The following is a 15,765-nucleotide window of genomic DNA, read 5'->3' on the forward strand; positions in this document are numbered from 1 at the left end:
ATCATACTATTCTCTCTACTTCTGTGTATGTTTGAAATTTTCCCAAATTAGAAAGTTTTTTAATCTAATAAAAAACAAAACAAAAAAAGAAAAAACCTGTAGAGCACTAATAAACTTCTCCTAAGGAACCAAGGTATCCAACTAAAACTTCTAAACACAAGACCAAGTAAGTCATTTCAGCCAAAAATACATAAGGTATTTTAAAATTACTCTCAATATAAGCAGGTCTTACCTCTTTATCAAATACTAACTAGAGAGTAGTATGTTCTCTTGCTTTGGTATTATTACTCTTTTACCTGGTAGAACAGCCCAGTGTGTATTTTTCCTTTATACTTTGTTATTTTTTAATAACTAACACTACTAATAGTCCCCCCCACCCCCTGTCTCTCTCACCAGGACTCTACTACCCCACCATTACTGCTATTACACCTACCATTTAATAGTGGGCCCATTGGGAACATGACCTTTTAAAACGCATGACTCATCTGAGAGTGTTTTTTTTAAAAAAACTCCCCACATAACACATACTTTCAAAATAATGGCCAAAAAGACTGAGAAAAAGCTGTGAACTAATCTATAGTCTATATGCAGCTTTTCTATAGTTCACACATAAATTTTAAATTTGTTGGCATATGATGCATTAGACAAGCTGAAAATATCAGCTGAAATTATTTAAAGGTAAGCATAAATACCTTCAAATACACTGTGTACGTGAATTACTACATAATTTAGAATACACCACGCAGAACTTAAAATATTTGAATTTAAGACTTAACCTAAAACTATATACCCCCATGCTGTTTCCAAATAAAAATATAGTTTACTATACAACCATTTAAATACTCCCATGCTTTGCCTTTTCATAATTCTAACAGCAAATACATAGAGAAAAATCTTCCCCAAATTTGTATCGAAAGGGATAAAGAAGCACATATGTCTACTTCCTGAACAGCAAATACAAAACATATTCCACAATTTCACTTCAAATGTGCCCAACTAGCTTACTTCTTTAATTAAGTTATGCTCTTTCAAACAAAAATATCAGATTTAACTAATTCCCAAACTAAGTGGAATTCAATTTCCTTCTGTGGTCTTTAAAGAAAAACAAGTAGTTTAAAAATAGCTCCACCTAGTAGTTACAAAATAGTCATGTAGGGGATGTAGGGTATAGCATAAGAAATATAGTTAATAATGTTGTAATAACTATGTATGGTGTCATTTGGGAACTAGATTTATCAGGGCTATCACTTCGTAAGTTTTAGAGACGTCTAATCACTATGTTGTACACCTAAAACTAATATAATATTGTATGTCAACTGACTCTCAGCACTGAATTTGGTATTCCAGAAAGTTACAAAAGAAATATAGGTCCCAGTAGCTACTCTCAAAGAGTTTATAGATCATCCCATAAAGGAAGAAAAATGTAGTTACTGAAACAACAACCTTACCGAGAATCTTACAGGCAAAGGTAAAGCAAGGACTACATTTCCAGGCCAGGTTCCTTCCACTTAGTAAAGCCAGAAAGATAGTAACTACTAAATTAAACAGACTCCAAAAGTGGTCAAATCTATCTATGAATTATATATGCTGCTACACACTTCTACATGTATGACAAAGGAAGACTACTACTCCTGTTAAGTGGAGGTTTCCATATGTCCTCAATGCACACAAAGAAAGAGACGTACTCCTTGAAAGGGCCACTTTTAGCCACCTTCCCTGATAATGTCCTGTTTCTGCCACAAACCAGTAACAATGTGTTGTCATCAATATCATATTGTATATCCTCTATTATATATCCTCAAAGACCAAACAGAAAACTCCAAAAAGGCTTGACAGATTTAAGTTTTAGCTGTATCTACTAGAGGAGTAGTTGAAGAATAAAGAATAACAAATGATTATCATCCTTCTAGTCTTCAAGTTGTAGATGAGAAGTTAGGTCTAAAGCCCCACATTTCTGGCAGCTCTGTCTTTTCCCTGTCTCCTGGATGTATGTCTTTTCTCTTGTGAATTACTTTGTATGGAATACAAGAGCAAATATCATCATGGGATGGGGGGTGGGGTGGGGAGCAGGGTGCCCACTGCCAAGAGTAGCAATTTTCTACAAACCGGTGACTGACTGGTCTTCCCATTATCATGATCACCTCAAACAACTCTGATGATACAATCTGCCAAACAAAACTGTACCAAGCAGCAACTTCATTCTACTTGTCAACCTTTGGGCCTAATCTATTTACCTAAACCCTTAAAAAAAAAAAAAAAAAGTATCTCTACCAGATTTGCTCCCAAACTTTGAGAATTGTCATACGTGCACGAATGTCTGCAGCATTAAATCTACAGAAGCAATTCTCTAGGTCACTTAACTGACTCACATCAAATAACATTATAATCTAGATTTCATTAAGAGGCACTGTTAAAATCTTACTTAGACGTCAGAAAGACAACACCCCACAACTCAATCACTAATACTGTATATGTATTACAGCTTCAGATGCTGCTCCAACTTTTCAAGCGTCGGGACTCTAAATCACTTAGAGAGTAACAGCTTAAACTCGAGATTCAGTACAAAAAAGACCATGAGAAGAGAAGGGGAGGGGGGAAAGCACACATTAGTTTCAGCACCCGGTAGATAACAGGAATTTGCGAATTACAAACGAATGGGGTAAAGACAGTAAATTAGGTTGTAGACTACAATACATATCAGAACAGAACCCCAGTTACCTAAACAAACATTATCTTCTGCCAATAAACAGCAGTTCATTCTTTAAGTGCCTAAGTGCGCCAACCATTTTTCATGTTGCAAGACGGTTGCTACAAATTGTCCAAGTCAAAACGGATGGCAAAATCCTAAGCAGGTCTTCGGGGAGAAGCCACTGTGCTTAGAGCATCACACAAAAGACCCGAGCAAATATAAACACGCTCTGGGCCTTCGCGGATTGCGGCCAGGGGCCAGGGTCTGCGTCCTAGACCCCCGCACTAAAGAGGAAGAGAGGGGTGGGGGTGGGGTCGCCTTCTCGGAATGCGCCGAGAGACGGGTAGGGAGGGAAGGAGAGAGTGCAGCACAGAGAAAGCGAGAGAAGCAGCAGACCGGCGTCAGAGGCTTCCAAGGCCGGCGACAGCCTCAGGCCCGCACCAGGCCTGCCCCTCCCGGCCCGGTCCCAGCTCCTCACCTCCCTCACGTCCTGCAGGCACTCAAGCACCGCCAGGTTGTTGCTCCAGGTGTGCTTGGGACACACACGGGTCACGTCCTCCCTGCAGGACTCTTCCTCCGCCAGTTTCCAGCCCCCGCCGGGCCCCGCTCCGCCTCGCCGGGGTGGAGGCCCACCTGCCGGGAAAGGCGGCTGCGGCTGCTGAGGCGGTTGTTGCTGCTGCTGCTGCTGTTGCTGTTGCTGTTGCTGCTGCTGCTGCTGCTGCTGCTGGAGCTGAGATGACTGAGGCAGCTGGAGCAGCTGCTGACCTACCGGCCCGCCGCCTCCAGCCTGCCCTACGAAGGACACAAAGTTGGCCCCCGGGCCCTGGCCCTGACTGTGGCCGCCCGGGCCCGGGAGTTTCTGGGCCCCGGCCGCCGCGAGCAGCAGCAGCTGCAGCGCCGCCGACAAGCGGAACATCCTCCGTACACGTCCACACGCCGCCATCTTGGGTCCGCGGCGAGCTCGACGCAGCTGCGGGCGCCGCGTATTTAAATGAGAGGGCGGGGCCCGGCGGGGCCCACTCGAGCCCCACCCGGGCCAGTGTCGACTAGCGAGCTGGGAGCAGAGCCGGGGAGGAGGCCACCCTCCGGAACAGCCCACGCCCTGGGCTTCGGCGGGCGGGAAAGCCACGCTCCTTATCGGGGAAGTTGCTGATGCTTCTTAAAAAGCCTGAGTAGGGCGGCGTTACCTCCTTCCCTTGATTGTCGTCACAGAAAAATAAAAAGGAATTGGGGTTGCCACAACCAAGATGGCCGGTTGAGTATATTGCCCGTTCGATATACAAGTGAACTTTACACGATCAGGTAGGTGTATTCCGGAATCTAAGAACCTCTCCTTATATCTCTCCGTGCTTCCTTCCACCTGCTTCAAAAGTCTTTCTTACCCAGAGAAGGCAGCATTGAATCAGGGTCAGGAGCACAGGTTCCGGGATAAGAAAAGACCCCTGCTCTTCGGCAGACTATGCGAATCCTTGAACTTCTCCAAGCCTGATTCTTCTCATCTAAGAAGAGTAGCTCTAATGTACGAGGAGGAGCTGTAATGTGAAGTATAACTGAATATTAGAAATTACAATAAGTGCCTGGCCCACAGTAGGGAAGAGTTACAGCCCGCATCATAAATAAACTGTGAAGAAGCCCGTTGCATGTGAGCCCGATTGTAAGCCAGAACTTAAACTCATGTGTAAAAGAGGAAAAGAAAATAAACACATCTTTGAGGCCTCCAGGTTAAGTCTGTGACTGGGGAACTGTTCTTACTGACTTGTACGCGGCACTTTAGGCAGGGAGTGCTTGTTCTACCTCACACTAGTGTCCCCTCTATGTCCTTAGGAGAGAATATCTTCCCAAAGCGGTTTCCCATTCACTGTGTCATTTGCGCCATGTGTCCCGCCTGGGTTGGGTTCTAATTCAACCGAGGAATGGCACAGAGATGGTAACAGTTCTGCACCATAGGGTTAGATGATCTGCCCAGGCTGAACTCTGCCAGCCTGGGACCACAATCCCTCAGGCTTCCCACTGCCCTGGTGCTTTTTATCCCATACTGCCAATCCAGCATGTTGGGTAATGACAGCAGCTTGGAGCATGTGATACCAACTGGTCAAACATGTTCAAAAATGCAGTTTTGGTTGTCCTGACGCATAAAAGGGCAATCAAAACCAGATCAGACATAACTAGAGCCTGAGAGACTAAGAATATTCTGGGGGATACAAACTGCCCACTGTGGCTGACACCAGGTCTATCTCAGGGAATGAGGGCATGTGGCATCTCCACCAAAACTCACCTCTGCTACTGCCATAAAATGGTCCTGCGGATGCTGCCAATCTTGGGCAGCGACGTTGGCAGTCCAGAGTATACCAGGTAAGTGTACATGTTCATTAACAGATACATGGCATAGGTGAGTCTCAGTCAGACAGGCTGGAGACACCACCAGAAGTTCTTTATAAGTCACTAGGGATCACTACTTTTCAGTGATGGGTCTGCATGTACTGAGACAAGTGGGAGATTATTTCCAGCCAGTTCAAGGCTAGAAATTGACAGTCTGCTAAGAGAAGCCAGCAGTTGACTACCTCAGCCTACACTGAGGAAACCCTATGCCCAGACACAGATTGCCTATGGAGATAGGGAGAAGTATATGAGCCTATCTTGAAATCACAGTGACCAAGAAGCAAGAAACCATGAGAAATCTGGGAGCCTGGCCAGCTCAGGCAGTGGCAGGCAAGCCTAGCCTTACGGACGGCACAAACCCCCAAGTCAGTGGAAAGAGGGTTGACCTAACCTGGGTCTCCTGGCCTCACTGACTCTTCAAAATAAAATACACTATCTCTGTTACAAACTGGGAATTCATTTCACCCTTAATTTTTCGGTCTGCATTTCCCTAATTCATTTAACAAGTATCTGTTGAGCATTTTTTTTTTTTTTAACAGGCATTGCTCAAGAACTGGCTTATATGGGAAATAATAAGACAGTAAAAAAACCAGCAAGATAATTTCAGACAGGATAAGCACTATGAAGAAAATAAAAGCTATATACGGTGACTGGGGTAGAAGGGAGACTTTTATATAAAGGCAGCTAAGGAAAGGGTCTCTGAGTGATAAACGAACCAATTAGAATAAAGATGATAACCATGTAAAGAACTGGATCTGAAGTTGTCTTAGTCTGTTAGGGCTGCTGTAACAAAATACCACAGACTGGATGGTTTTATTTCTCACAGTTCTAGAGGCTGAAAGTCTGAAATCAGGGTGCTAGCATGGTTGGATTGTGGCAAAGGCCCTCTTCCAAGTTACAGACTGTTGACCTCTCACTGTTTCCTCATATGGTGGAGGAGGCTGGGGAGTTCTGTGGGGTCTCTTTTATAAGAACACTAATCCGTTCATAAAAGCTCCACTCATGATGTAAGCACCTCCAGAAAGCCCCATCTCCTAATACCATCAACATTGGGCATTAGGATTTCAACATAAGAATTGGGGGGAGGGAAAGGGACAGAAAACATTTAGACCACAGCAAAAGTGTTCTAAAAGCAGAGGCTAACAAGTTCAAGACCCTGACGTGGGAATAAGCATTCAACATGGCTGAATTGAAATAAGAGGGGAATAGGAGTCAGAGAACTGGTCAAGGGTCAGATCATAGGGCCTGTTGGCCCTACATAGACATATAATTGAGGAGGATTCTGATTTTAACCATGACTAAGAGTTTGCATTTTCACTAAGATAAAACTATTAAAAGCTAGATAAGATACATAAAGCATATTTGGAAAGGATTAGAGAGTAACCAATGTAGTTAGAAAAGGAGGGGCTACAATCTATGAAACAAGGTAAGTATCGGGGCAGGGGGGCTCCAGCCCAGATTTTTTTTCTGTCCAAATTGTGGCTCAGAAGAATTGAGCCCGTGCAGTAAGCACAATCTTATTGGGCTACGCAGGTAGAAGTTCAGCACCCCAAAGTGGCAGGGACTTAAGGGTCAAACTACTGGAGGAGGAAACCACAGAAAGCCAAAAATCTGTGAACAAATTTCTCTCAAGTCACTGGCTGACTCCTAAGCTGTGCATATACAGGGTGAGATTCCAACAGATCCAGAAGAAAACAATAGCTGAAACAAAAATAGAGATTTCAATAGCCCCATAAGTGCTGGGGAAACAAGTTAGAGTTTAAACCCTGATGAGGTATAGAGGCCTTGGAAGTGTTACACCCTAGGAATAAAGGCTAAACTCCAGGAAAAAGGACAACATCCTAAGAATAAGGAACTTGCCCTAGAAGAAGGACAAAACTATGATAGGCTAACCCTAATAAAGCTTAAAATATGCCCCAGTGAGGTCAAAGTGGCACACTGGTACTCTGTCTACAAGAAGAAAAACTTTTTGGAGAAAGATAGCATCATCCAGAGGCTCTACAATTTTTAATCTGTATGGTCCAGCATTGAATACAAAAGTATGAGGCACACTAAAAACAAAACACAAAACTGAACCAAATAACCAAAACCAAAAAGAGAAAGTCAACAAAATCAAACTCCATATGATTCAGGTATTAGACATGTCAGATGGGGACTTTAAAATATTATAACTGTGACTATTAATAATATGTTATAGGAAATAGATAAAATAGATTAAATGAAATTTCAACAGAGAATTGGATTCTATGCAAATAATCAAATAGACATTCTACAACTGAATTAAAATTCATTAGATGACTTTTAACAGCAGATTGATGTTCAGGCTGCTATAACAATACTATGGACTGGGTGGCTTATAAATAATAGAAATTTCTCACAGTTCTGGAGGCGGGGAAGTCCAACGTCAAGGTGCCAGCAGATTCAGTGTCTGAGCCCACTTCCTGATTTATAGGCAGCCCATCTTCTTCTTGTAACCTGACATGGTGGAAGGGTACCAGAGAACTCTTTGGGGTCTTTTATAAGGGCACTAACGCCATTCATAAGGGCTCCATCCTCATGACCTGATCCCCTCCCAAAGGCCCCACCATCAAACACCATAACATTAGGGGTTAGGATTTTGATGTATGGATTTTTGGAGTACACAAACATTCAGTCTATAGTGTTGGACAGAATTATTGAAGGAAAACAGTTCAAAAGAAAATATCCAAAAGGAAGCACAGAAAGAAAACAGATTTTAAAAAAACAGTACAAGAGATAAATGGAACACAGTCAAAAGTTCTAACATGGTTCTAACTATGATTCCCATAGCACATAATCAAGGATGCAGATTGTAATCTCTAGGCCCTAGAGTCTATGGTAAACTAAAAGAATACTACAAAAATATGTAAGTGTAAAGCTAATAGAAGGAAAAAACACTGGAATAAAAAGCACTTGATTAATCCAAAAAAAAGTATGGAAATACAGCAACAAAGAACACATGGGATAAATAGAAAACAATTGCATTAGGTTTAAGTCTACTTAAATCTAAGTGTGATAGGAAAGAAACCATTGGAGGCTTTTCAGCAGGGATGTGATTTAATCACCATGCCAACTTTCCAGCTACCCTCACAGTGTTCAGCAGGATGCTGGGCACACAGGACAGTCAATAAAGACTTACTGAATTGGCCGACCTACTCCTCCCACTGCTGAATGGCTGAAAGGGTTCTACTTCCCTGAAGCACTCTAGTTGCTTTCTTTCACCAAGGAAGGTGAAGAGGTGACTGGGCAGAGCACTCCCCACCCCCCCTTACTTTTTATAATCTTTCCAATTTGAGGATTATAGCAGCTTCAAAGGTATAGGAATACTTTCCCAAACTTGACTGTGCAGCTGCATCACCTGAAACAATTTTCAAGTTTTATGATTACGGTATCCAGGAATATCCTTTCCCAACAACTAAGCCAATACTGGTCCATGTCTTTGGTAACTCCTGCTCTAGTGCAGGACTGCATTGGTGGGCTCCTTTCTTTCCTCAGGCAACTTTCTGACCTCTGCTGTATCCAAGATTTCGAGATCAAATAGAAGTGACATTGACCCATTAAGTTCTAACACATCCTAAAATTTTTTATCCTGTAATGCACATCTCAAAAGCCTCAACTTTTTGAAGCCTCACTGGGAAAACGTACCCCTTGTCAACTTGTCATTTTTATCTTTATTCATTTGTTCAGCAATTATTTTCTGAGCACCTTCTACGTATTTTCTGCTCTGCGGATAGCACTGTAGTTAGGAAAACCAGCCTAGTCTGTCTGAGTTTCATTATGTACTTCAATATTTGCCTGCTGGTGGGTTATTCTGGGTTCTATGGGAAACAATCTCGATGGGCTTAGTTATAGAAGAGACTTTTATTAAGATGAAAGCCTCCTAGGAACGGGCCTGCGTTAGCATCTACCACGCTCAGTCACTGGTTGGGAGCAAGATTTGAGGAGTATGGCCTCAGAGTGAACACAATGATGGATTTCATAAAACAGCAGCTGGGATGTTGGTCAATTACACTCGCCACAGTTGGAGATCTGAGAGGCCTATTTTCAGGACCACTATATGACACCCCTTGTGCCCCACAGATTTATTTCTCCACACAGGTTGGGTGAGGAGCTACTCCATAGTTTCCAAGGAACTCTCTGAGAACAAATCAGAGCAGCTCCACCAGCTTCTTTCTTCCCCTCTTCAAGTTGACCTCTGTGATAAGTTCTGATAAGGTGGTAAGTTCTTAGCCCATGTGTCATGGACTCTTTCACTGGACAGTGGTGTTCTATCTCAGCACCCAGAAACCCAAGACAAATGAGGGCATTTGGAAGAGTGGAAAGAGTCACAATAGTGTGCCTGACTGTCTACTTTGTTTTCATTTTAAATGCAAAAGAAATAATTTGTGGGGAATCCGCCCAGGCTGTTCTGGAGACAGATATCAAAGAGTAAAAGTGAGCTTTCACGTAGGTTTCCCAACACCTGCTTAGCTGTCAATAATGCAAAGTATAAAATGGTAAGACTAGATAATGTAAAATTTAATTAAATACCATCTAAATGTCACTTTCCTTTAGTAGGGCCTTTAACTTTTTCCCCCTACAAATTAGAATAAATACTTATTCTACAGTACTGTTTAAAAATATATTGGGAAGGGGCTTTCTAAGCTCTAAAGGGATAAACAGCAGAGATTGTTAATAGAAGTTGACTGATTAAAAGACAAAGACACAAACATCTATTTTCAGAATTTCACTTACAGCCCATCGCTGAGATGGGAAACAAAAAGTAAAGTGGAAGAGGAGACAATGGTGTTGGGTTTCTTAGTAATTTGGGGTTTCTACCCCAGGACTTACGTCATTTTCTGTTGGAGCACTAGGCTCTATGAAAACAGTAAGCTTTACCTATGGGTTCAGTCCTACTGGAATCTAGTATATACTCCATTTGAATTCAGCTGGAAAATATTTTCAGCCTTTCCAGTCTCATCCCTGAACACCAGGATTTATGGCAACAGAAATTTCTTAAGTAAACAGAAGAAACTGAGGCAAGTGCCAGACTGTGCTGAGCAGGAACCCAAGAGCCCACGCAACGCCGTTGTTACCATCATAAGTGCTGCCAAAGACTAAAAAAACAAAAGGTTAAGTCATTTCCTCTTCTCTCACCCTCCCTTATCAGTCTCCCGGATTCAAAGAAACTAACTGGAAGCTAACAGACAAAGAGAGTCTGGGAAATATAGTTTGTAGGATCTGATAGTAAATAGACAAATGACCGGTGAAGGGGAGTTCTTAAGAGGCAAACACACAGCTTCCTATTAGTAGCAGTAAAACAGAATTGCCAGCTAAAGCCTCAACCACCTCAATTTAAATAAGATGGTTACTCCAGATCCAGAGACCATCCTGTGTAACTCACACCTAGTACTGCATGAAATGGAGAAATCTACCAGGCTGGGATTATAGCCCTCTTCCAAGAGACAGTCAAAGAAACAAAAGACACCACAAACTGTTACACACGGCAAATTCTTTATTTTCATATTAACATTAAAATATAAAACACAAATATTCAAACACAGAACACAAGCAGAGACCCCACTTCCCAGTTTTCAAAGCAGGTACAAAGACATACACGACGAGATATTTTGAGTTTGCTTAACTCCAAATCATCAAATGGGAAAACCACCTTACAGACAGGAATAAGGAAATGTGGTGGGGCAGAGTCTGCATCTACAGAGGCAATCTCTTGTCAAGCAGAGAGGGTGGGGGTGGCTGGGGATAATGTTTCTTCCTTTGGAGAAAACAGTCACATGAATTTGTTTCTAAAACATCCAGATTTACTAGAGGAATGCCAGGACTGGCAAGAGGTGAGATTCACCCAACTTCCCTGGTAATAAGTCCCTTGGTTCCTACACTTAGGGGAATCAATCAGCATCCATTGTGTATACTTCAAAGCTAGTCAAATCCTAACCCTGCTCAAGACAAAAGGCAGCCAAGGTCTGACTACCTGCATCCCTCTCTCTAACAATCTGCTGAAACCAGGTGAGTTCTGCTTTTTAATTCAAATCCCATTCTGCTACTGAAGCTCTAGGGCTGGACAGTCATATCAAAAGGAGTATCTCCTCTGAGAAAAGGGGGCTCTTTCCCAGGCCCTGAAAAATGGCTTTTTGTAAGGTATCCTTAAATAGAAGGAGGCCACACTTTAAAAGGCACAACTAGAACGTGGAACTCTGGGTAAATCTGCAATAACCCCTTGCTGGTGAGAAATGCTAGAAACAGCTCAGCAGCTGATAGGTCATAAGTGTTTTAAAATAAAAATAACATTTCTACAATAATTATTTAAGAAAATCACACTCTTAGCTTTCCTGCTCCCAAGAACTGTATACTGACCACTCACACCTTGAAGCATGTGTTTCATTATGGACACCTATTTAGCAGAGTAACCTTAGGTAAAGCAAACACATATAAACTTAGCCCTCTACTGGAGGAAAATGTAACACCCAAAGTTGGACAATCCAGGGTTAGAATGGAAGTTGGTGGCCATCTCCCTGCAATCCACAGGTCTCCAACCACTATTATATTCCTGAGAATAACCACTTTATTAACAATAATTTTAGAAAAGGTTAGGAAGGGAGGCAAATAAAAAGAACTTGGTATCAAACATCAGTTTCACACCGGAAGGTTTTACATGGGAATTCTAAACATGCTCAAGAATGGCCCCTCACTCCGAAGAGTTGGTTTTATTCAGTTGGAACACTTTCAGAATGGAAGAGACAAGCCCTTCTTGTTTTCAGCAGCAATCTGAGTTGATTCTCTTTTCTAAGTCTCTCTTAGTTAGCTCATGCTCCTGATATGATACTGGGAGACTCAAGTAAGAGCTTAAACACATCGCTCTTTTCCCAGTGAGAGGGAAAAGAAGTGGTCTTCAAAGCGTTGGCCTACATCAAACCATTCCTGAGATCCTAGGCTAACTAGGAAAAAGAGGAGTCTTCCCCATTGCTCAAACAACTAGTCTCTCTCCTGGGCTTCTACAAATGTGACGAACATAATGCACTCAGCATTAGGAAAGTGTCTACAGCTCCTCCATCAGCTGCCCCCATCACCAGGCTTGTCAATATCCCAGCACTGCACACCTGGAACATAACTGTGGGTGCCACAAAGCATACCAGGTATATTTCATCACATACTTCTGTGGGAATGAGACCAAGTTACTAAAGGTTGTCAGCCCACAAGGTCAGAAATAGATCAAATCCTACCCTAGGTTCTATAGTGCCCTCTTATGTTCAACTGAAGACTTCTGCATCCTCGCTGTATCCAAGGTGCATCAAGGTTAGTCCCTCCAGGGACATAAGCATTCCTAAAGTAAATAGCCTAAGGGACAAGGCGACTCAAGCAGGGTGTCACATGTCCCAGAAAATGGCTGGTGCACAATCATATCCTAAATGACTACTGGGAGGATACTCTGAAGTCCAGCAGACAGTCTCAGTGAAAATACATATTCTCAACAAAGATTTATGAACGCTTTTAACTCAAGAAATGAATAATGTAGACAGAGTACCAGTCACTTACATGGTTCATGTGCACAGCAAATACACAAGCTGTACTGTTTCAATGAGTTGGATTCTTGGAATCATACTAATCCAAAGGAACCATGTTCCCAAAAGTTCTAAGCAGGGATCTTGCTCAAGGCTGCTGGGTGCTAGCAAACGACATGTAACATTAACCAGCAGCATGCCTGATAAGTTCCAAGACGAGGGTCACTCCCACCTATAGATGTGGACCATCTTCTCTGTTAAGGTCGCCAAGCAGTTGCTATGGTTCACCTCAAATGGGCAGATGTCCAGGACAGGCTGATCAGTACGCAGATCCTGTAGCAACGAGCCAGTGCCAGCATCCCACACCTAAAGAAGACAAAGACAAAAGGTAAGAAATCATTTCATTCAGCTGGGGGACTTGCTTTCTTTCTCATCAACTTTGAAAGAAATGTAGAGAGCACCACCCGAGGAGCAAAGCAGACTGCTCCTCCTAACCCCCACAAGGTTGCACATCTGCCATCATCCAGGTATGGCCTCACCTACTATAATCAGCAATTCATTTACCTGTGAGTAGATCTGCAAACCAAGCCTAGCATTCATCCTTTATATGCTGGACAGTCTTCTAGGGCAGAAGCGCCAATATGATAAGTCCCTGCCCCTGCCCTCATGGAACCTATCTCCTAACGGGTGCTTTCTTTTCTTTCCTAAAAACTTTTATTATGAAAAAAAAAGTATTAAAAAGTAGAATAGTACAATGAGTAACCCATTACCCAGATTATTAACCTTTTACTACACCTGCTTTGATTCTATTTTTTTGCTGACTTCATGTCATTTTACCCACACACATATATATATATGTATATATATACACATATATATACACACACACTTAAGTATACATCTCTAAAACAAGACATTTTCTTACACCTCAATCATGCCCACCAAATGAACAATTTCATAGTATTATCTAATACCTAGTACATAATCAAGATTTTCTGATACTATTATTTTACATTTGGTTTGTTTGAATCAGGATCCAACCTCCCCATTTTTTTTCTTCTGCCACTGACTTGTTGCAGAAGCTGGGTTAGTTCTATAGGATGTCCACAACCTAGATTTATGTTTGCTTTCTGTGCTATTATTTAATTTGTTCCTCTAGCCACTGAATTCCAGTAAATGAAAGTTAGCACTAGACTCTAGGGTGGTGCTACCCAATATGGTGGCCACTAGCCACATAAGGCTATTAATATATAAAGAAAAAATTTTAAATTAAGTTCTTTATTCACACTAAACACATTACAAGTGCTCATGTGGCTAGTGTGACTATATTGGACATCGTGCTCTAAGGCTTGGATTCTGGTTCAAGATCATCTCATCGAAGGTGCTGTGTGCTTCATATTGCCTTACATCAAGAGGCAAATTCTAAGTGTAATTGAAAAATTTTAAAACTGTGGAAAAAAAGGTGAAGGGGAATAAGAGGTTCAAATTTCCAGGTATAAAACAAGTAAATCATGGGGATGTAATGTACAGCATAGGGAATATAAACAATAACAATATTATGATAGCATAGCATACAGTATCAGATGGCAGCTGCACATATGGTGATTACTACTACTGCTTCTTTTTTATTTTTTTTAAGGAGGGCGCAGCTCACAGAGGCCCATGTGGGGGATTGAACCAGCAACCGTGGTGTTATCAGCACCATGCTTTAACCAACTGAGCTAACCAGCCACCCCAGGTGATTACTTCATTAGGTATATATTAGGTTGGTGCAAAAGTAATTGCAGTTTAAGAGGTTAAAAAAAAAAAATTGCAAAAACCACAATTACTTTTGAACCAACCTAATAGATTAAATGTTGAGTAACTATGGTGTACACCTGGTACTAACATAATATTGTACGTTAGCTGTATTTTAATAAAAATCTTTTTAAAAAAGAGGCAAATTATCTCTGGTTAGCCCACTTATAGTGATGCTAAGGTTAATCTATGTGTTCAATTGGTGACAGGCTGACCCCTCCACTATGAAATTCCTCACTTTTCATCTGTTGGTTTCCCCTGAAGTGATGAAGTTGATGCCTTAATCAATTATTTTACAGGATTTCCAGCAGTGTCTTCTTCTTTTTTTTCTTTATCCCCTACCCGACTCAACTCCGAGTCAAGCCGTTGTGCTCAGTCTAGTTGTGGAGGACACAGTCCACTGGTCCTGGTCCATGTGGGAATCAAACCAGCACAGTATTCCAACCACCTGAGCCACCTGGCCGTCCCGTCTTTTTTTTTTGTAAGGTTTAAAGTATGGCCCATAGAACACTTTAGCCTATGTAAAAAGAATGAGGTAAATCTACAGACAATGAAATGAAAATATATCCAAAAATAGGAGATTAAGTGGGAAAAGAGCAAACCACAAAGCAGAACATAAAGTGTGTCTCATATAAAAAATAAACTAAGCAGGGCAGATGGTTGGCTCAGTTGGTTAGAGAGCAGTGCTCACAACACCAAGGCCGCCCGGTTCGATTCCCACATGGACCGGTGAGCTGCTCCCTCCATAACTAGACTGAAAACAGTGGCTTGACTTGGAGCTGATGGGTCCTAGAAAAACACCCTGTTCCCCAATAGAAAAAAATTAAAATAAATAAATAAACTAAGCAACTACCATGTTTCCCTGGAAAATAAGATCTAATCGAAAAACAAGCCCTAGCATGATTTTTCAGGAGGACATCCCCTAAACATAAGCCCTAATGTGTCTTTTGGAGCAAAAATTAATATAAGACCCGGTCTTATTTTTGGGGAAACACGGTATAAATACAGACACATATGCAGATATGAGTAATCATGGAGCAGAACTTTGGCTTTTTGCTTTATACACTTCTGTATAAAATATAGTAAGCTCACCATGGCCGAATTTGATGCTTCATCCCCAGTGCACACCAGGATGCTGCCATCATTCTCTGGGTTTTGGAAAATGGCATTTTTGGTCAGTAGTTTGCAAGTGGGTCCCCCAAGGAATGTCTGTACAGGATGGCAGGAGCAGATGGGCTCTCCAGCGTCATCTAGCTTGTAGGACATCTCCATCAGCACACTTCGTAAGGTGTTGTGATTTTTATCTATGGGACAAAGAAATGTGTTGCTCCATGGGATGGTCCAAAGAAATTAACCAAGTATCTGAACCTCAGACACTTACAA

General features: G+C 41.9%; 2 protein-coding genes across 5 annotated transcripts in view; both read right to left on the bottom strand.

The window, feature by feature from the left end:
- Nucleotides 1–3,667, bottom strand: part of GLG1 (golgi glycoprotein 1) — a 105,991-nt gene extending 102,324 nt beyond the window's left edge. Inside the window, exon 1 of the mRNA XM_033127553.1 lies at nucleotides 3,168–3,667. Coding sequence (XP_032983444.1) covers nucleotides 3,168–3,632 — 465 coding nt within the window. The 5' untranslated portion in view covers nucleotides 3,633–3,667. The remainder of the gene's footprint in view (nucleotides 1–3,167) is intronic.
- Nucleotides 3,668–10,566: 6,899 nt separating this feature from the next.
- The window catches only part of RFWD3 (ring finger and WD repeat domain 3), a 38,697-nt gene continuing 33,498 nt past the window's right edge, over nucleotides 10,567–15,765 (bottom strand). For all 4 annotated transcript variants that reach the window (XM_033127557.1, XM_033127555.1, XM_033127556.1 and 1 more), the window contains exons 12-13: nucleotides 15,475–15,686; nucleotides 10,567–12,951 (exon numbers count right to left, since the gene is read on the bottom strand). In XM_033127557.1, coding sequence (XP_032983448.1) covers nucleotides 12,808–12,951; nucleotides 15,475–15,686 — 356 coding nt within the window. In that variant the 3' untranslated portion in view covers nucleotides 10,567–12,807. The remainder of the gene's footprint in view (nucleotides 12,952–15,474; nucleotides 15,687–15,765) is intronic.

The sequence above is a fragment of the Rhinolophus ferrumequinum genome, chromosome 15, assembly GCF_004115265.2.
Source record: "Rhinolophus ferrumequinum isolate MPI-CBG mRhiFer1 chromosome 15, mRhiFer1_v1.p, whole genome shotgun sequence".
NCBI classification, from domain to species: Eukaryota; Metazoa; Chordata; class Mammalia; order Chiroptera; family Rhinolophidae; genus Rhinolophus; species Rhinolophus ferrumequinum.